A 22,149-nucleotide genomic window follows, 5' to 3' on the forward strand; every position below is an offset into this window, starting at 1 on the left:
TAAAGTACCCTTACTCATTCAGAAGGTAGGGGGGCAGCATCTGGGTACCCCGATGCAAATAAGCCCCTCTGCACTTTTTTTTTCTCTTCGGCGGACTGTAACAAAAAAAAAATAATAATTTTTGTCTAATGTCACTTTGCTGCAACGAACATTCGTTCATAACGAATATTCGTACATACTACGGCTAATGAAAATGTGTATTTCGTCCGAATCCCGAAACCAATTGACTTTTGGACCTGAATCACGAAAAACAAATTAACGAAAAATCCGAATGAAAATGAAACAAATTGTTTGCTCGCGCGCATGTCTCTCATTCCCTTCTGCTATGGCCAAAAGCTGGCCGTTCTGAAGAGATAGAGTTCTAACAATTTACTGGTGGTGGTCAGGCTTCCCTTCTTCTTCCTGCCCCCACATTCCTCTTGGTCCATGATTATAATGTGACACAATTCTTGGGCAATAAGAATGGTTGTAAGGCATGAGAGAATAAGCTCATGAGGGTGGTAAAATGCAAATATTTGCCCATGTAGACATTCAGCCACAGAGTGGGAAATGAGAGCAGCTGCAGGTATGTGAAAGCACCACTAGGTTTTGTTTTCCGTTTTTTAAGTGACTACGGTCACTTTAAATTTTGCATAGATGTGAATGTTAACCTTTTCCCAATATTCCATAAAAACCATAAAGAGACTCACTTTCTGACATCCAGGTGCTCATGTATCCCAGGACATAGGAGGGTTGTATGATATTCATGATATAACGACTGTAGAGGTTTAGGCTTGCCTTCACCTCAGCGCCCATCCTTCTTTAATCACAGGACCGTCGGCCTTTCTAGAATGTGGATAAAAAAAAGGTGAGATACTCGATTAAAGATTAGAAATCTTGTGAGAACGCTCCCTTCTCCTTGGAGCCTTTGCTGATCACCTATACTTGGAGAAATATAAAGGCTGACCTCCTACCAAAAATACTAGTTGTTTGACTGCCTCTGGCTTTACCACTTTAAACACCACTGACAGGCAGCAGAATAGAAAGTTACATCTGCATATTTGCGGGGGGTCACAGAGAATCAGAACAGCAGCAAGGCAGCTAGAATTTTCAGAACATCCAGGCAGTCTCTGTATTCCTATCATGGCAAGTCTCCTTTTAAAAGGTAAATCCAAATTTACCCTCAGCTGCTTAGGACCAGCACACTGAATTTAAAGGGACACCATCATAAGAGCTTAATGGACGTTGTCACTGCTGACCTCTCATTTTAGAATGCTAGTTTCCTGGCTGTTATTCTAATGATTCGGCTTCAAAATGTGGTTCTAACACTTTTTTTGACACTCATTAACTGCATGCTTATTCCAGGGCTGTGACTGAAGAACCACACTGAAGTCAAATACAGTCAGGCATGTAGCATTTTCAGAAGTAGGCTAGCAATGGCAGCTACACTTCTCTCTCTCATGACCACGTCACTTTAAGACTCAAGTCTTTAAGAGGTCTTAACACAAAACAAGATTGTTGTAAAAAATGTGCCCAAATGATGAACAAAACTGTAAGCTGACCCTAATTATATATATTTTTAGTTCCTATAATCTTATACATGTGGCAATGATCTGTTTCATCATTTCCATGTTCCAGGGTTGTCATCCATTCTCCTTCACTACTTGGTAAGCTGCTGTCCCGCAACAAGCATATGCATTAGCATATGCTATTAGATTGTAAGCCCCCGGGGGCAGGACCCTCCTTACCATCTTGCCTTGAATTGTATTGTGATTGTAATGTCTTCGTTATATTTTAAAGAGCTGCACAAACTGTTGGCGCTACATAAATCCTGGATTATGATAATAATGCATATCAGGTGTCATAACTACCAATATGTTTATGCTTGGTTGGGATCAGTGACTTAAAGTGATATTAAAGTCAAAAGGATTTTAAGCTATTTCAAATGCCGATGAAATCACTTACAATGGACGCTGTTCTTTGATGCTTAGAAGTTTTAGTTTCCTGCAGAATCAGCTGGTCCCCTGAGCACTGGTCCTGACTTCCTGTTTTAGAGTGACTCCTTTCTCAAGCAGAGTGCTATGCAGTCACCCTTGTGTGTGCTAGTAAGTTGTGTGTGTCTCCACAGACACAGCAAATCAAGGTACTTCCTGCCCCCTTGGCGCCCTCTCCTCCTCCCTTCTCCAAGCTAGTAGATGGACAGTTGCTGGAGACTGCTCTGTCCTTTGTGATCTTGCACTGGAGAGGAAGTTCAGGGAAGCAGAGCTGAGAGACTTAGAAGCAGCTGTTCAGAAACATGATGGTTGTAAGTGAAGTGGGTAAAAATGTAAAGCAATGCTTTGCTGGGTAATGTATATTTGTAGGATCTGGGTTCATTATTGGAAAAAAGTTTGAGAGTTTATTACTACTTTAAGATGGCCATGCACTGCTCAATTTTCAGCAGGGTAATGATGACTCTATGCTATGGGGGGCCCTGTCAACACCACTCCAAAGAAGCCAAGCTGAAGATTCTTGGTCAAACTGTGACTGCAGCCTGAACTGGATCAGCTGCAGTAACCATTTGGGCTATGGTTGCCAGCTGTCAGAACACAATAGCCCAGCAGGGAGATTCCCCTCATCCAGGCTGCGTAGTGTGGATGAAAAATCAAACGGTTTTCTTTTCTTGAAAAACCTGCAAGGGTATGACCAGCTTAAGTAGCGAAAAAAAGATGATAGCTTAGAGCTCACACTTTCAATACAATGGCAGCTATCATATTTCTATCCAGACAGGCTCCCTTTAATATTTTTCATAGAGTATCATTTGTGTTGAGCATCTTTGGTTGTGTTCTTTGTCAAAAGGTGGTGGCAAAAGCTGTAAAGTATACTGGAACTACACCTGGGAGCATGATATGTTTTAGTATGATTACAATTACAATAACTATTTGTAGTACTGTTGACAATATTTATACATACATTGAATGCTGGATTAATGCCCATATTTATAAATATCATGAATACATCACAGCAATTGACATGTAAGAGTAATGCACATAGAGTCACAGCACACATAGTATGTGATAGACTTAGTACTAGGTGTAAGAGTAATGCACATACAGTCACAGCACACATAGTATGTGATAGACTTAGTACTAGGTGGTAAGACAATGCACATACAGTTACAGCACACATAGTATGTGATAGACTTAGTACTAGGTGGTAAGACAACGCACATACAGTCACAGCACACATAGACTTAGTACTAGGTGGTAAGACAATGCACATACAGTCACAGGACACATAGTATGCCATAGACTTAGTACTAGGTGGTAAGACAACGCACATACAGTCACAGCACACATAGACTTAGTACTAGGTGGTAAGACAACGCACATACATTCACAGCACACATAGTATGCCATAGACCTAGTACTAGGTGGTAAGACAACGCACATACAGTCACAGCACACATAGTATGCCATAGACTTGGAACTAGGTGGTAAGACAATGCTCATACAGTCACAGCACACATACAGGTGAAACTCGAATAATTAGAATATCGTGCAAAAGTAATTGCAGTAAGTGCTGCAAAAGGGGCCCAAACCAAGTACTGAGTACATATGCATGCTTGTACTTTTCAGAGGTCCGATATTGTTCTATGTACAATCCTTTTTTTCTTGATTGCATGTAATAATCTACTTTTTTGAGGTTGTGGATTTGGGGTTCTTGGGGTTTTCATGAGCTGTAAGCCATAATTGTCACAATTATGACAAATCACGGCTTGAATTATCTTGCTTTGCATGTAATGAGTCTATCTCATATATTAGTTTCACCTTTCAAGTTGCATTAGTGAAATAAATGAACTTTGCACGATATTCTAATTATTCGAGTTTCACCTGTAGTATGCCATAGACTTAGTACTAGGTGGTAAGACAATGCTCATACAGTCACAGCACAGATTGTATGTCATAGACTTAGTACTAGGTGGTAAGACAACGCACATACAGTCACAGCACAGATTGTATGCCATAGACTTATTACTAGCTCGTAAGACAACGCACATACAGTCACAGCACACATAGTATGTCATAGACTTAGTACTAGGTGGTAAGACAACGCACATACAGTCACAGTACAGATTGTTTGCCATAGACTTAGTACTAGCTGGTAAGACAACGCACATACAGTCACAGCACACATAGTATACCATAGACTTAGTACTAGGTGGTAAGACAACACACATACAGTCACAGCACAGATAGTATGTCATAGACTTAGTACTAGGTAGTAAGACAACGCATATACAGTCACAGTACAGATACAGATAGTATGCCATAGACTCGGGTAAGGCAAGGCACATACAGTCACAGCACAGATAGTATGCCATAGACCTAGTACTAGGTAGTAAGACACCGCACATACAGTCACAGCACACATAGTATGCCATAGACCTAGTACTAGGTAGTAAGACAACGCACATACAGTCACAGCACACATAGTATGTCAAAGACTTAGTACTAGGTGGTAAGACAACGCACATACAGTCACAGCACACATAGTATGCTATAGACTTAGTACTAGGTGGTAAGACAACGCACATACAGTCATAGCACAGATGTCATAGACCTAGTACTAGGTGGTAAGACAACGCACATACAGTAACAGTACAGATAGTATGCCATAGACCTAGTACTAGTATAAACTTAGGTTTTGTGAAGAGTACATTAAGCTGCCATTCTAGTAAGATGTGACTTACCCGTGGACAGCTGATTGTGATTCAGAGCTGTCTTTCTGTACTCAGCTGTCCTCAGACTGGAGAAGGATCAGGAAGCTGCAGCTCTTCCCAGCCTGAGAAACGAAACTAGTCACCAAGTAGCGATGTCCTGCGCATGCTCAGTGTCATCCCAGCTACTCAGCTGTCGTTCCTCTGCATTCTGCACTCCACAGAAACCGAGGAAACGAAAACTAGTCTGTGTGGTGGAAGGAAATGGCACATGAACCGCTGGTACCCTGCTGGGGAATTCCACACAAGGTATTCTGGTGTAGTGCTGATCCCTATTAGGTAAACATGGATCTAGAGCCCTGATGCCCAATCCCTGGCCCCTGGGTTCCTTCTACCAAGGTGCTTGCTCCGGCTAGTGAAGGAACACTATTCCCTGGACTTGGTTCTAGTAGCTAAATCATGGCTCGGTGTATTTCTAAAACACTATTTCTAATCTCACCATCTTTTATTTATTACTATTATTTATAAGTTGTCTTTCTGAGATAAATATCAAATGTAGCACAAGTAGTTTAAGGCTAGGTTCACACCTGAGCTACACAGCGGTTGCCGCGTGGCAATCCCTAAAAAAGGTACCAGTACCTTTTTTTGCGACACACAATGCGCTACTTTTTTCACCCCCTTTTTTGGCACCACAGTCGCGCCGTTAGGAAAGAATGGCACCGCCGGCGCAATCGGCTGTGGTGGGCGAATCCGTGACCGCGCGGCAATCCGCACGGTTTTGTGCACGATTGCCGCATGGTCAGTGAGGAATCGCTCAGATGTGAACCTAGCCTTTAGGGGGCTGTTGGGAGCTCAAATAAGTAATCATGGTTTTGAAAAATGGGACTGTAATAGCAGAGATCTCTAGCTGTCTTATGTAATCTATCTCCCATTCATGACTGTCTCTTGAAGCATGTCCCAAGTCTACAACTAGCATGCTGCAGTTGCAGTCTCTGACCATCTCTTGCAGCATGCCTGCAGTGTCTGACCTTCCTGCTTCCCTCCCGGGCTCATGCTTCCCTCCCTGCTTCCCTCTCAGGGCTCATGCTTCCCTCCCTGCTCTCCCTCCCAGGGCTTATACTTCCCTCCCTGCTTCCCTCCCAGGGCTCATGCTTCCACCTCAGGGCTCATGCTTCCCTCACTGCTTCCCTCCCAAGGCTCATGCTTCCATCTCAGGGCTCATGCTTCCATCTCAGGGCTCATGCTTCCCTCCCTGCTTTCCTCCCCCCTCTCATGCTTCCCTCCCTGCTCTCCCTCCCAGGGCTTATACTTCCCTCCCTGCTTCCCTCCCAGGGCTCATGCTTCCCTCACTGCTTCCCTCCCAAGGCTCATGCTTCCATCTCAGGGCTCATGCTTCCCTCACTGCTTCCCTCCCAGGGCTCATGCTTCCCTCCCTGCTTCCCTCTCAGGGCTCATGCTTCCCTGCTTCCCTTTTCAGGGCTCATGCTTCCCTTCCTGCTTCCCTCCCAGGGCTCATGCTTCCCTCTCAGGGCTCATGCTTCCCTCCCTGCTTCCCTCCCAGGGCTCATGCTTCCCTCACTGCTTCCCTCCCAAGGCTCATGCTTCCATCTCAGGGCTCATGCTTCCCTCACTGCTTCCCTCCCAGGGCTCATGCTTCCCTCCCTGCTTCCCTCTCAGGGCTCATGCTTCCCTTTTTAGGGCTCATGCTTCCCTTCCTGCTTCCCTCCCAGGGCTCATGCTTCCCTCCTAGGGCTCATGCTTCCCTCCCAGGGCTCATGCTTCCCTTCCTGCTTCCCTCCCAGGGCTCATGCTTCCCTTCCTGCTTCCCTCCCAGGGCTCATGCTTCCCTCTCAGGGCTCATGCTTCCCTCCCTGCTTCCCTCTCAGGGCTCATGCTTCCCTCTCAGGGCTCATGCTTCCCTCCCAGGCCTCCTGCTTCCCTCTCAGGGCTCATGCTTCCCTCCCAGGGCACATGCTTCCCTCCCTGTTTCCCTTTCAGGGCTCATGCTTCCCTCCCAGGGCTCATGCTTCCCTCCCTGCTTCCCTCCCAGGGCTCATGCTTCCCTCCCATGACTCATGCTTCCCTCCCTGTTCCCTCCCAGGGCTGATGTGCACTGGCTTAAATACATGTGTAAAGGTACAGGCTGCCGGTAGCCCCAACTGTTATTTTTGTTCTGTCCATAGGAATGTATGGTTAGAAAAAGCAGTGCACAAGTCCTGAAGAGGTTGAGGAACAGCAGGAATAAATGTAAGCATACCATAGAAGTGTGTGAAATCAACAGGAAACAAAATGATAAACATGTCTAAAGATAGATCTATTTATCACCATATATACAATGGAAAGGTTCATACATATTTACAGGTCACACAATGGAAGATGGCTGTTTTCACTGAAATGGGATTAACAAGTAGGAAAAGTCCACTATACTTCTGTTTTAAACTAGGGATGCACCGATACCAATACAGAGTATTTGGGCAACTACTCCTACTTGCCCAAATACTCCCGATATCGGAACTTCTGGTATTAGGAAGCCGGGTGGCGAACCATTACATGCTGCCCTGACAGGAAGCCGGGGGGAAGGTAATGACTCGCTGCCCGGCTTCCTAATTGGTATGGAAGCTGGCCAATCAGGAAACCAGGCGGCGAGTCCTTACTTGCCACCCAGCTTCCTGATTGGCCAGAAAGTCGGCTCCATGCTTCCTCGGCACCTGGTGACGAGGGAGCATGTAGCTGGCTTCCCGGCTAATCAGGAAGCTGGGCAGCGCTTAATGACTTGCCGCCCGGCTTCCCAATTGGTAAGAAAGCTAGCCAATCAGGAGGCCGGGCGGTGAGTCATTACACGCCCACCGGCTTCCTGAATGGGACTTCCAGCATCAGTATTTGGTAGCGGCGAGTACAGAAAAAAAATATGGGTACTTGTACTCAATAGCGAAAAAACAGTATCAGTGCATCTTTAGATTGTGAACATGTACAGTGTATGTTTAGCAAAAAAGCATGAAACAGCCCTATGTGCTTTCTATTCACATACATTATTGACATATGGCATTTGGCCGGCCATAGGAACACAACATAATGTATAAAATAATACTGGAAATGTAAAAACCGAGCCTACAAATTCTGCTAAAAGCCACTGTGAAAGATTTCTCATACAGTGGACCTGTCCTCATGTCAAAACTGGCAATCAGGGCAAGAAAGGGTTACAAACCTTCTTAACCTGGCAGACCGGTGCGGGATGCAAACATGGGCACCTGATCTTAGTAACTCTATGTGGAATTGCAAGACTCACAGGTCTGACAGCCACATGCATGATTCCTAGAGGCAGGTGCATGGTGGGATTTGTAGTTTCACCACAGCTGAAGGGCTAGAGTGTGCCTAGCCTTGATTTAGTCTGTTGCCTTTTAATGTACATTGAAACTTTGGAGGTTATCTACTTTAAGTGTATCTAAACCATAATATATTGCCGTTTACCAATCCTAAGATGTGGTGGCTGCATTTGTTTTTCTTCCTCTTTTCACCTTGTGATCCTGCACATCACACACACATGTAGCACACTGTCTGCCCTAGGGTGGCTACCCTTACTCCCTGTTCTTCCATCTTGTGACAGGAAAAAGCTGAACTGACCGGAACCCATGTTGGTCTATGGTAGGGATGTTCACATACCAAGTACCATACTTGGTACAAGTACCGATACTTTTCCATCTCCAAGACTAGACTAGAGAAAAATTCAAAAGTTATTACATGTTTGATTAGTGTCATGTGACAGTTTTTCTAAGACAATACAGCCTAAGGATTTAAGGACAGTGATGGAGCGCCAGGGCCCAGTCGCAGCTGCAACCGCTGCAGCCCTGGTAGTTCTCGTGGAAGTGCCAAGTATCGGCACTGCTATCTGAACATCCCTAGTCTATGGGGAATCGAATGTAAGCAGACATGTGTCTGTATACATCAGATTACCTCCAATCAGGTCCGTCAAAACCGAACACTGTTTGTTTTTCCGGAGCAGGCAGGATTTAGGGGGTAACTGGATGGCTGTCCATTTTGATGCCCATAGACTAGAATTGGGCATTAGATAGGGTTTGCCTGAAAACCTGGCAGGCGGGCCCCATTGGACTGCCCATGTGGGGCCTTAGGCTACAGAATACCTCTTCTATCCCATAACATGGAAAGAGGAGTTCTGTAGTTCTAACACCTACTGTAGCATAGTTTATGATAACAGTGCAGCAACCAGAGTAGCAATCATTTCTGGCAAGAGTTATTTTGTGCACTTAATAAATAGACATATGATATAACAAAACACTTTCATCTGTAGATTTTAACAGACCAAATGAGGTGTTATGGTTTACATTATCTTTAATACTCTATAGGGGTATTTATTGAGATGATACAGATAAAGATGTTAGGTAAAAAAAACCTTAAAAGGCATTTGAGACGCTAATAAAGAAAAAAAGATATATATGTTGACTACAACATATACTGTAGGGGCTGATTTATAAAGCATTCGTTCCAGCTTGGCATGGTACCACTGGCTTGGTGCTGGTGTGACCATGCCAATCCCTAATCTATAAAAGCCAATGGCTAGGGCTAGCAAGCCTGAAAAAGAGATGTACAGAAAATGGAATAAATGGTTTCAGAATTTTAGACTGCATAGAAACCATCAGTTGTAATGTTCACCATTCTTCCACAAGACATAAAAAAAATATCATGGTTTTTGGACAATTTTATTCACATTTTTGAGCATTTATGAGCTTATCTTTTTTCCGTATTTGTACACAATCTCTATTTTACATATAAACATTCAATACAGGGTGCTTCCATGACAGTTTGATCGCAGAGCATAGTAAGGTTTCTAAAGCTAGTCAGTTGTTGACTGAGCGGGGAATGTCCCCCTTGTGGGTTATCCGGCTGTATGTGTTCTTAGGACCTGAACAGCAGGATATCAAAATGCACAGTATATATACAGCATAGTAGCAAGTCTGCAGCAGAGTAACCTCAAGTGAGCCAGCTGCTGGATACAGGTGGTAAATAGAACATGTACTCATGAAATATTTTATGGTTACCTAAATAAAAGTAAAACATTCTTTCTTTAATCTTTGTTTTAAGCTCTGAACATAGAAAATACATTTTAAATAACACCCATAGATTCCCTTTAAAGCAATGCTGTTTTAGTTGCTGGTGACTGAAAAAAAGATGGGAACAAAATGAAATCAAAAAAGTCAGAGACTGCCACCCAATGAAACCCAAAATACTGTGTACAGCTTTGGAGGTTTGGTTAAACACTAGTTCATTCCAAAAAAAAGCTAACAATACAAGAAAGGAAAAAAAAGGAGGTGCTTGGACCCGACCCAAAACATCTTCATGAGGTATACCAAACTTACTACAATGACGTTTGACTTTTTTCAATTCCTGTTTATCTTCTTTCCACAATATACTTTAATGTTCAGTGATCGTTTCTGCACCCTTGCATAAATTTATGGCGTTCTAGTATCTAACCATAATCCTCTTTATTGTTATAAGGAGAGATAAAACCCTAACATTGCACTCTTGTGGGATATGGTCGACTGGCAATCAGTTCAGACAACACTGGTCTAATGTACAGCATGAGGATTGTGTAGTCCTATCCACAAGGACCACAAATATGGCACAGAATTTCTACAGGACACAGCCACTCATGTGGTTGAGACTGCACAGTGCATTTATATGAAGAGTCCTGATTTAGGGTTGGTTCACACCATATCCAGTGCGTTCCAGCACGGTTTGTGCCCGGAACATACTGGATCGCATAAATCAAATCTCCCACGTTCTGGGGTGTGGTGGTGCCATTCATGTTAATGGAACACCTCTCATCTGCACCAGAATCCGTGATACGGCAATGCCCGCAGGGTACAGTGCACTGAGATGGCTAAAAATAGTGCATGCAAAAGTGCATGGTTTCCAGTGCGTTCCGGCACAGTTCGATATGGTGTGAACCAGCCCTGAGATAGATAGATAGATATATATAGCAATAGTATAAAAACAAATATTTTGAAGACAGACCATAAACTATGTAAATGGATTACATAACAGTGAAGGTTTAAAGTAGAATTAAACACCCTTCTTTTTTTGCATAGATCTTCAGTAGATATATGCAAAAACATAAAAAAAAAAAAGAAGAAGGTACTAGGGATGCACCAATACCAGTTTTTCGGTATCGAATTCCAATATTTGTTTCCAGTACGTGCCGATACCGGTGCCCGATTATCAGGAAGTCGGCTGGCGGATCATGGCCCGTCCCCAGCCTTCCTGATTGCCTAGGAAGCTAGTGTTCTAACAAAAGGACACTGGCTTCACTTGCCGAGGCTGCCTGACCAGGAAGCCGGGGCGGCCAGTCATGAGGTGCTGTCTGGCTCCCTGATTGGTCAGGAAGCCAGGCTGCCCAGCAACAAGTAAAGCCAGCTTCCCAGCCAATCAGGAAGCCGAGAGGCATAACCCACCGCCCGGCTTCCTGATTGGAAAGCAAGCCAACTCCATGCTCCCACGACACTGCCGGTCAGAGGAAGGTAAGTATCGGAGCATTTGGGTGAGTAGGAGTACTCACCCAAATACTCTGTATCAATACCGATACTAGTTACCAAATAGGTAATTACTTACCTGTGTCTCCAACGCTGTGGAGATCCGAGGATACTCAAGCGACCGTGAAGGACCAACGGGCGGGCGCATGCGCAGTAGAGATGCTCGGCCATGAGAAGAGAGACAAAGACACAGTGTAAGTCAATGCACGCAGCCAGGAGCGTGCACAGACTCGGCGGGACACAAAAGACAGCAGTCAGTGCTGGATCAGAGACCGACACCAGCGCTGGGGGGATTCCTGAAAACTACTGGAAAGAAAATGATCGGATTAAGAGGCAGCATTTAAGGTTAAGTCTTTAAAACGGCAGATTTTTTGGGGGGGCGGGGGTAGGAGAATGCGACTTTAATGTCACTTTAACTAGAACATGTTTCAGTTAGCGGTGCACATTTCCACGAATGCACTCAGTTGAAGCCCTGTTCACTGACTTTTAAAAAAAGAAGTAAAGCCTTTACTCTCTTTTGGGAGTAATTTAAAAAATGTTCTCCTGAGACCCAAAGTCACCATATAGCGGGCTACTGCCTGCTATATACTGACAGTGTAGAGCCGCACTGCAGCCGGGAAGGATCAGGACAATGGGGTAAATTCACAAAGCTCAGCGTTATGAGAGTAGAAGTTAATTTATCTATCCTTATTTTACCACTCATGTCAAGATCCACTCGGCTGTGTGATTGATAGCTGGCTCCGTTTCTCTAGAACCAGATGTGCCCGACCTTCCTGTTTGTCCTTTCATTGAGCACTGGGTGAACAGAGGGAGGTGGGGAAATCATTGTGAGGAGTCACCGTTCTCCGCAGGGTGGAGCTGTGTGATCAGCGCAATATAGAGCTGGAGTGTGACAGTTGCAATGTCCAACGCTGGCTCTAAGTATATATTTTACGCTCTCAGTACTTCTCCTTTAAAAAGGCAAATCCCAAGGCCGCTCCTTCTCACAGAGGATCAGGCATTTGAAAGATTACTGAAAGAAGGCAAGGCAAAAATCTCATCTTGGTGGAAAAGTGGAAGCCCTAGGATTTAAAGCGCTCCTCTTACCAACAAAACTAAGCCATTTAAAAGGGAACAGTTTTATCATCAAGAACATATTCTCTGCACACACTGAAATAAACGAACACATCACGCTCCACTTTTCTTTCATGTTTTCTATGGCAGGTACAGCAAACACAGAGAGGGGGATTGATCAAAATCTGGACAGATGTGCATGGCAACCAATCAGCTTCTCTCTTTCATTTTCAAATCTTTACTGAACAAACTGAAGAGAGAAGCTGATTGGCTGCCATAGGCAACTGGTCCAGATTCTGTCTGCTCCAGGTTTGATAAATTCCCCTCAGAAAATGTTTGTGCAAACAGAACAATTCTTTATGCCATCTTAAGCTGGCCATACACTGCTCATATGTTCAATTTTTGGCCCTTTCCTGCTGAATTGTCTAAAATTCGATCCATTGGTGTCCCAGTCACAACCCACCTCCCTCCTGATGACAAAGGATTATTTTCCAATCGACATCTGGCAAAGGAGCATGGCTGAACAGTATCTGCAATGAATCAGATGCAGACACTGTTCAAGTAGACAGCAGCCACTGCTGAATACAATAGCCAGCAGAGAAGATTCCATCATCAACACGGTTTAGCATGGGAGAACCAATGGATTTCGCTCATTGAGCCCTAGGGGCTGAACGATAGAAATTCACAACATGTACAGCCAGCTTTAGTTTTATCCCAAGTTTTTCTTTTTAATACAAAAATGAGAAGGCAGGAACTCTTACCCTACAGTGCCGAGTTCAATTTCAACTGCTCCGGTTTGCTTTTAGAGTGTAGAACATTAGCAGGATAATAAGCTACTGATTAGCGGCAGGCACTAAAAGAAAATATTTTATAGAGAAACATAGTGGTTGCTATTTCCTTCTTTTTCTGCAAATGCTAGTTACCTGGATGTAATGGCTACGGTCTGCTTTTATGACTATGTCACTGCCCTCAACAAGAATGCAGACAGGCAGTTCTTACCTTACCTGATGAAGGCTACCAATGCTGACCTTAATATAACATATTAGTAGATCAGTAAAGTCTACTTTATTGTGAACCTGTGCTTTGCTTATGTAGGACAAACAAGAGGACCACTTCAATGCCTACTTCCCTCCAGCTGCCCATACTTATATCTTCTCACCACCCTAACGAAAGCAAAGAGAAATAATCAGTACTTCCAGGTATGGAGAACATATGACTCACTCCTTTTTAGTCTGTCATGCAATGGTGGGTGCCTGAGCAACAAATCTCTGGACCAGGGGAAGCCAAATTCCAGGTCCTCCAGCTGCGGTGGAACTGCAAATCCCATGAGGCATCAGCCACAAACATGACTCCTGGAGAGAGATGCATCGTGCAATTTGTAGCTTCACCACTGCTGGAGGGCCAGAGTTTGGCTACCCCTGCTCTAGACACTAGTGCTGTTGTTGGGGTGAATACAGAGTGCTGGTGTGTTGGGACTGGTGTAATCTGCAGAGTTTATCAATAAGGGATGGTTTTAAGTGTACATTTTACTCTGTCACAGTGTCTGGGTGAAGAAAGGCGAGTTCTTAAAGCAGAACTGGGCACAAATGTTGATAACCCTCCCCCCCCCCCACACACTGCAAGGGTTAAATGCTCATATTTGGCTTGGTAACAAAACAAAAAGTTATACTCACCTGATCTTTGGAGCCAGCCGGCACTTAGACTTGTCCTTCCAGCCTCTCTCCCTCTCCACTGCAATGATAGAATGTTCCTCGGTGTCATCACATCCTATACGCTGTGCATAGAACATGATGGCTCATGGACCTTAGACCACTGCAGCCGGCCGGCTCAGAGGATCAGGTGAGTAGAACCTTTTCTTTTTTTAGCCCCATTGCAAGGGTTATTAAAACTTGTGCCTGGAGATTTGTTTTAAAGAGCTACATGTTTTACTCACAATGATATCTATTCTCTTTCCAAATACTTTAAAAATGTATCAAAGGGTTATAAAAAGGAACTTTCTATAATGTTGGAGGTTTCTGCAACCAATGCTGCTGGTTTTCACTGTGCTAGTTAATGCTCATCTGTGAGCACCTAAAAATCGTATGCTCCCAAACAAGCAACAACCAGCACTGTTTCCAACCATGTCTAGTGATGGCTGGAAACTTCTGCCTCATTTACTTATATATTGCATAGATCACTTTTCATTAAACTGGTTAATGCAGCTTGAAAGCGTCTGACACAAAAAGGTAACCAATTTGCTTATAAATAAAATGGGAAAATAAATGCATGGTTCAGCAAGGAAAAAAAAAACTAGATCAAAAGGATCGATTTTTTTATGATCTTAACGTATTGAATGTCCAAATGAAAGCAGAACTTTAAGTTAAAAAGTAATAAGACATACAAATGCTCATAAAATTGTTGGAGATAGGTGTTCCACCATATCTTCCAAATGTTCACAAACAGTCTCGGCAAATATGACTTGGGAGTTCTCTTCCGTACTCTCCTCAGAGGCTGTTGGAGGTGATGCAATAGAAGGCATGGTTTGCAAATGTTCACAGACAGTCTGAGCAAACATCTCTTGTGGATTCTCAGCAATAGTTTCTTGTGAGGCAGTTGTTATAGGGGGTGTAGTAGAAGTCTCTCTGTCCTGCTCCAATTTAGAATCAGATATGGGAAGCCCAGACACTGCAGTTTCATCAAGAAGAGATGACGTTTTAGTTGGACTGTGTGCTGGTAGGAAGGCTTGCCCGTCCAAACTTTCACCAAAAAATAATCCATCAAGTATGTCTGTGGAACTATCCAGATATTCATTAACTGACGGCAGATTGCAAGCTTTGGAATAAGGGCTTGCTGCTTCACAATCTCCGTCTATGGTGTTGACGGGTGTAGAGGGAGTTGGCAAGTCACTAAGCAGAGCCACATTAGACTCTACGCTGTCACTTTTACCAGGCCGTGTAACATCATTACTATTTGGCACACCAAGTCTCATCGAGGTGTCACTATCACTGTCAATCCTGATGACAACCGGAGAACTCTGTTCACGTCTGCGTTTCTTCTTGTGTTTCTTCTTTTTCTTTTTATGGCGTTTGGCGTCCTGTGTGCATTTCCCTTCGTACACTATTTCCACACTGGGGCTCCGTGTCTTTTTCCTCAATTTTAGCTTAGGTTCATTTGAAGATTTGGCCATCAAATTATCCTTGGACTCTCCTTGAGCGGTCTGCGTATGTTCCTCTTTTCCATTGGTGACTTCCGTCTCACACTTGCTTTTGTTTTGTGGTTCTAGATGTCGGGTTTTATATTTCCTCTTACCACCTGGTTTGTCAGATTGGGTTTGCAGAGCACAGGCTGTAGTAGCGCGACTGTTGGAACGGCTTCTTGATTGATAATTGCGCTTATCAACATTAGTCTCTCTCAGTTTCCTTGATTCTTTCCTTTGAGAGAAAGTCTGTAAATGGTAATCTGGACTGATGGAATATCTAGAGCAATCGCCTCTACCACTTGAATGTCGTTTATAAGATTTCTGAAACTCTTCTCTATCGCGGTTTCTGCTATAATATGTATACTCCCAATGATAAGTACTGCGATAGCTGTCTATGTTGTCATTGTCACGACTTTGGGACCTCCCCTTGCTGCGCTTTCTATTTCTCAAGTTGGATCCATTTAGCTCTCTGGAGCTTTCGCTTGACAAAGAAACCGTTCTGCTTCTCCAAGATGAACTTCTGTCTCTACTACGTGATCTCTTTCCTTCCCTCCAAATTTTATGCTTCTTTTCTCGAGTTTTAGTTCTTTGCTTGCTTTTAGTGTGCCATTTTTTGTGACCGTCACAGGCTTTATTTCGAGAAGAACGAGAATAACAATCGGAGCTCAAAGAGCGCTCCCTCCGTCTTGATGTGCCTTCATTGTAAGAATGTCTTTCATCCTTTTCATCTTTCCTGGATTCAAGCCATCTTCGAGATGCATCTGTTGGTCTTTTCTCTTTCTTCTTTTTTAAATGAGATTTGTCGCTGGATGTTTTAAGCTTTTGCTTAATTTTGGGTGATTGCTTATCACTTGATTGAGATGAAGCAGAGGAAGACCTATGTGATTCACTACTGTCATATAAAGTAAAAGGTGTTTCTTGGGGCTTTTTCGCTTGCTCAAGCTTCACTTCACAAAGGGAAGGTTCGGAATCAGAAGAGAGTTCAACTAATTCTGGGGTTCTTTCTGCAAGTGGTTTAACATAACCTACTATAATACAGTCATCAGTAGGAATGATCTGGCTCTGAATAACATCAGTAGTAGTGGTATTCAAATGAGGGGAATCCAGTCTACTACTTGAAGGTTCCTCATCTGAACTATCCACGGTAGTTAACACGCTACTAGTTGCCTGCTCCACTGTGGAGTAGGAAGGTCCAGGTGTTTCATCATCCCAGAGAGATTGTCCAACTTCAATGGAAGAGGAAGGCATATCAGGTTCCCCTGTATTAACCTCATCTGGGGATATAGTAATTACAGAAGATTCTGATTCACTACCTTCTTCATAGGAGGGTGCAGGACAATCGTAGTTGGCATGTTGGTCATATGCATCCATATTATAAGGGCAGCGGGCAAAATTGATGAACTCGTGAAGAAAGTGTTCTGTACGGTGAAGCAAGAAAGGCTGCAAATCCTCTAAAAAAGCTCGACTTTCCATGTCATATCGAGTAACGTTGCTCATGATGATGTGCTGTACAATGTTAACAAGGGAACCGTGTGTGCCAAATAAGACTGTCAATTCCCGTTTAAGCCAGGGCACAAGCCGATGAAGGCAAGCAGGATTTCTGCGGAAGAACTCAGCAGAAATATCACGATAGCGTCCACCATCCTGAATATTCCTGACATGCATTCCTGAGCGGTAAAGTGCTCGCCTGAAGTTGACGAGCTCCTGCTCTTGAATCTGCCTCATCGCCCTGCCCTCTGCACTGGCTTGCCGCCTGGAAGCTAGCCTTCTCATCATCTGTTGAATATTGCTGCCTCTTTGACGAGATGGTCTATTTGTATAACCCTCAAACAGAACGCCATTGTCTGTAGGCGAAAACGTTCTGTGTGCAGATGATCTTAATGTTCGCATGGGCAATTGACTGGGCAATTGATTTTCCCTCGTCATAGTAGTACGATAGCGAAACCTCTGCCCATCTGGACTACCAAAAGAGCCATTTAAAGTGGGCCTCAAAACGTATTCTTTGAAATCATCTTCGGCTCGGACACTATGAAATATAGAATGAAAGGGCTGCTTGCATAGGGGACATTCTGCTTTGTTTTTTGCCCATTCCTTTATACATTTAAAGCAAAACCTGTGGAGACATCGGTCCAAGTGTGATATGTTTTCAAAGCGGTCCAGACATATGGGACACTTTGAGTCAGGAGAAACATCTGCTGGGGATCCTTTATTGTGCGATTTCCTGGAGACAGCTTTAGAGCTGCTAGCTCCTATGAAGTCATCTGTTGACGTTGATTGCATCTGCAAAATGAAAAAGACATATGTAAACATTAGGATAAACGATGGGTTTATTTACTGAATACCTTACCTATATTTTTACAAGGTATTAATCTGCAAGCAATGTTAAAACTAACAGTGTTCACAAGAGTATAGAATTACCTCTGAAAACACTGGATGTACCAATGTAATAGCCGCAAACAGATTGTTCACTTCTCCTGCCTTCTCCAAACTCTTCACCCTTTAGTGCAGGGGGCCTCAAACTTTTTAAACAGGGGGCCAGTTCACTGTCCCTCAGACATTGTTGGGGGCCGAATAAGAAAAAAAAATATTATATAGAAGAAAAATAAATCAGATGATTTGTGAATTGATTTTCAAGTATCTGTCAGTGTAAAGGTCACAATTTATTAGGCAGCCTAAGACCTTTTTAGAAACGCTGATGAGTAAAGTCCCCGATAGACAGTTGACTAGTTGCTATGGGCAGCAAATTAAATAATTGTTCTCTGTAACTAGACAACCAGGACATATAATTGATTCAATATTATCCACAAAGGGTTAACAGCACTCTTTCTCAACTCTGCAGCAGTAGATCTCAGTGCCTGTACCTGCTCTCAATAGTAGTCCATGTCTGCCCTCTCTGTGCAGCAAGTAGCTTCTTCCTTCCGAGAGCCAAGCCTCGTTCTGAGGCTGCACTAGAGATCACATGGCCTTCCTCCAGGAGGCAAGTCTCACTATGAAATCTTATCTGAAAGGTTTACTCTGCTAGATAGAGCAGAGTAAACCTTTCCGGGATAAAATGCCTCTCTCGTGGGCGTCAGGGAGCTGCTATCTAATAGCGGGAGACCTCCTGAACGTCCGGGTGACTTGAGATCCCCGACGCCTATGGCAAGGGGCGTACGGCCGAGCGGGCCGGGTTAAGGACCCTGGCGGGCAGGTTCTGGCCTGCAAGCTGTAGTTTGAGGACCCCTGCTAGTGAATAACCCTGTGAATTCCTGATTTAGTGTCACTTTACATCTAGTCTGAAGACAAAGCTGACTATGTAACTAAGTGCATTACCACTAGGCGGCAGTACAATTCAGTTTTATACTTTCAATATAAAATGGTTTGTTATTGGTAGAAAATGCAAACATTCTTATTGTTTTAGTTATAGGAATAAAGTAAAATTGAATGACGTACAACATGGTATTAGGCATTTTTAAACAACCAATATGAACAATTATACAAAACTGGGGCCAACGACATTAAACATATTTCTTCATTTTGGATAGAGCGTGGAAGGCTTACAACCTCAGGTCAGGTTATAGTTCTAATCGGGGCTTTCACTTCCTGTTTTGGGAACATCTTTTTACCACATAGGTGTCTGTTGAATGTTTCAGTGGGCACACCTGTCTAAAAGGGGGCATTCCTTTCACTTCCTAGTGCATTATCAATACAGAAAGTGAAGACAAGTCTCGCCAACTGGAACACAGCAAATACAGTATAAAGTGACAGATTTTCCAACCTCTACTCTATCCAACACTACAAACTGGCTATACAAACATTTCAAAGGATAACAACTCAAGAACAAAGATGTAATATATGGCAGCTTATCCTTAGATGTGGTGGCTGCATTAGCTTTCTTTTTTCAGGTTAAGAACATTTTCTTCAAGTACACAAAATACATGTTGATTGGATCAGAAATACAGTGTCCTTGTCACTTACTGTTAGCTGAACTAAAATCTCAAACATTACCTTTGCAGCCATCTATCTTTGGTGACCTAGAGAACAACTACCTATGTAAAGGAGATGAGGAGAGAGAGATGTATGTAGTCCAAATCAGGAGTGCAGCCTAGGGAGACAATGCAGGTGCAAATATGAGGGGAAAAAAAATAAAGCCAATGCAGCCACCACATTTAAGGATTGCTAAGATGCAATATATTAAATTGTTGTTTTCGGGTTTAAATACACATGAAAGGTTATATAGGTCTTTTTTTGTGATTGACATTACATCTACTTTCAATCTGAACTCAGGGAAAGGTAAATATTGTAGAAATACAAGGGTCAGGTGCAATATTAAAAGGAGAATTATGGGGAGAGTGAAATACACTCATCCCAATAATCAGAGCCGACGTGGGATACTGAAGCTGTCATACGTCGGCTCTATTGATCAAGAACTGAACGATCACATACTGCCGATTGCTCAGTTCCTGATCATCTTCCTGCAGAGAGCAGTGACTTTCAGTCACCACTTCCCACAGAGATTCCCCCCTCCAGCGCAGACTGAAGGACAGACAGGAGAGGGGGAGGGCACAGCTGGCTCTGGCTCTAGAGAGGCAGAGCCAGCTGTCATTTAGAGATAGGGGTGGATCCTGGCAATATTTTCGGGGTCTGTCCCAGTTGCAGGGCAGCTCTGCACTGTCAGCATATAGCAGCAATAGTCTACCATATGCGGCGTTTTGGGTCACAAGAGTATATTAGCAAATGTCCTCTAGTGACCCTAAATAGAACTACGGCAAAAAAAAAAGATTAGGCCATATTTCTCTTTTACGTAGGCTATACACTTCAAGACCCAGACAAAATTCGCACAGTGGGTACACGTCGGCACTAGGGTTGCACCGATACCAAGTACAGTACTCGGTGCAAGTACGAGTACATGTACCGATACTTTTCAGCTCCAAGACTAGACTAGAGAAAAACTCAAAAATTAGGAGGCAGCTGTCATTTGTAAGGAGCACACTGAGCTCCTGGGATTTGTACATCTCTGTTTTAATGTACGATTTTGTTTTTATAAATATAAAAGGGATGCACCGATACCAGTTTTGCGAGTACGAGTACTGGTACTTGCCGAGTACTTACAAGTACGAGTACTGATACATTTTTGTTTATTGTCATGTGACAGTTTTTCTAAAACAATACAGACTAATGATTTCAGGACAGTGGTTGAGTGCCAGAGCCAGGTCCCAGCTGCAACCGCTGCAACCCTGGTAGTTCTCATGAAAATGCCAAGTATCGGCATTGGTACTCGAAAAGTATCTCTGCATCCCTGGTCAGCACCCTTCTGCCCCGGCATCCCTCGACCATTTCTGGGTATGACTGTTGAAGAAAATATTTGAATTAAAGTTTTGTGTTCAGAATTCACCTTTAAAGCGCCTCATATTGTAAAGCCCTGCACAAACTGTTGGCACTATATAAATCCTGTATAATAATATTAATAATAATAATCTGCAGGATGTGCAAGTATAAGGGTAAACAAGTGAAAAAGCTAAGAAGGTATAAAAAAAAATTAAATGGGTGGGAGTGAAGCTCCTGACCATACACTTATAGACTTATTTAATTCAGATAGCTGGCTGAATGAAAGAAATAACAGATTTCTAATGCATCTGTTGTATTCTGACATTCTTCTGCTGATGGTGCCAGAATAACCAAACAGTGACTGCATCTGATCGACTGCTGTCATTATTCAGTCAAAAATGTTCCACTTGGCATCGGTGACAAAACTAATTTTTAGTTCCAAGCTCGCTCCTGTGATGGGCTAAAATCTCCATACACATTACTAAACCAAACATGAGATTGTAGTCCATCACAGGAGTGAACTTGGAGCGGTGGCTACTTTACAACACACACAGGAAGCATGGAGAACAAAAGTAGGCAGTCTCCAGAAGGAAGGACAGTGCCAGCACCAATTCAGAGATGATTTGAGGATCTACAGCTGATTAATACACAAATAAGATACAGTTTTGTTAATAGTTGAGGTGCTTAAATGCATTTTTAAGATGTAACTCCTGAGTTTAGTGTCACTTTAAGCCAGGTGGTGCCAATAGGACCACCCACAAATCACATTTTGCCCTCGAGGTGCTTTTGAGTGCTAGAATGCTGCCTCTTGTATAACCCCAGGCACAGGTTCTGCTAAGTCATAGTGACACGGCGAGCGCGCACACACACCACATACGGACAGTGTAAATAATAGGGCACCAGTGATATGAATACATATAGACTTACCGTTGTCCCCGACTCCTCTTTTCTTCCCGTTCTCCGCCGCCTGCTCCTCTTCTCCCTCATAGTGACTTCTGTGTGTCCCAGCCACCACCACAAACTCTCATCACCGATCCAGCCTATTACACAACTAGCCACCGCTCTCCGCCCAACAAGGAAGACCGGGGCGCTGGGAACCTGTCATAGAGAAGAGCGCCAGACGCTGCCACAAACAACTGCACAGAGCGCCCGCCGCCCCCTGCAGGCGAGGAGGTAGATACGCACCGAAGTCGAGCTTCTGTACTATTCGGGTGCCCGGCGATAAGCAAGGGAGAATTACTGTAAATTGTTTAATAGTATAATGCCTCGAGTATATATATATATATATAACGACACATTAACAAAGTGTAATTAAGTGTTTTTTTTATGGAGGAACATTTCATGCCAGTAACAAAAATGGCCGCGATTCTTCTCCGGGAACCTTTAAC

The 22,149-nt window shown here is 43.5% G+C and overlaps 2 protein-coding genes across 2 annotated transcripts in view; both read right to left on the minus strand.

The window, feature by feature from the left end:
- DDX58 (DExD/H-box helicase 58) overlaps window positions 1–798 on the minus strand; it is a 39,898-nt gene extending 39,100 nt beyond the window's left edge. The window contains exon 1 of the mRNA XM_018554461.1: window positions 690–798. Within this exon, the coding sequence (XP_018409963.1) occupies window positions 690–795 (106 nt within the window). The 5' untranslated portion in view covers window positions 796–798. The remainder of the gene's footprint in view (window positions 1–689) is intronic.
- Window positions 799–14,577: 13,779 nt separating this feature from the next.
- TOPORS (TOP1 binding arginine/serine rich protein) lies at window positions 14,578–21,874 on the minus strand. The gene is made up of 2 exons (XM_018554472.1): window positions 21,689–21,874; window positions 14,578–17,734 (listed from the first exon to the last, which is right to left on the minus strand). The coding sequence occupies exons 1-2, from the start codon at window positions 21,746–21,748 to the stop codon at window positions 14,663–14,665; spliced, it is 3,132 nt and encodes a 1,043-aa protein (XP_018409974.1). The 5' UTR covers window positions 21,749–21,874; the 3' UTR covers window positions 14,578–14,662.
- Between the last annotated feature and the right edge of the window lie 275 nt (window positions 21,875–22,149).

Source organism: Nanorana parkeri, unplaced genomic scaffold (genome assembly GCF_000935625.1).
Source record: "Nanorana parkeri isolate BGI_ZX_2015 unplaced genomic scaffold, ASM93562v1 scaffold160, whole genome shotgun sequence".
NCBI classification, from domain to species: domain Eukaryota; kingdom Metazoa; phylum Chordata; class Amphibia; order Anura; family Dicroglossidae; genus Nanorana; species Nanorana parkeri.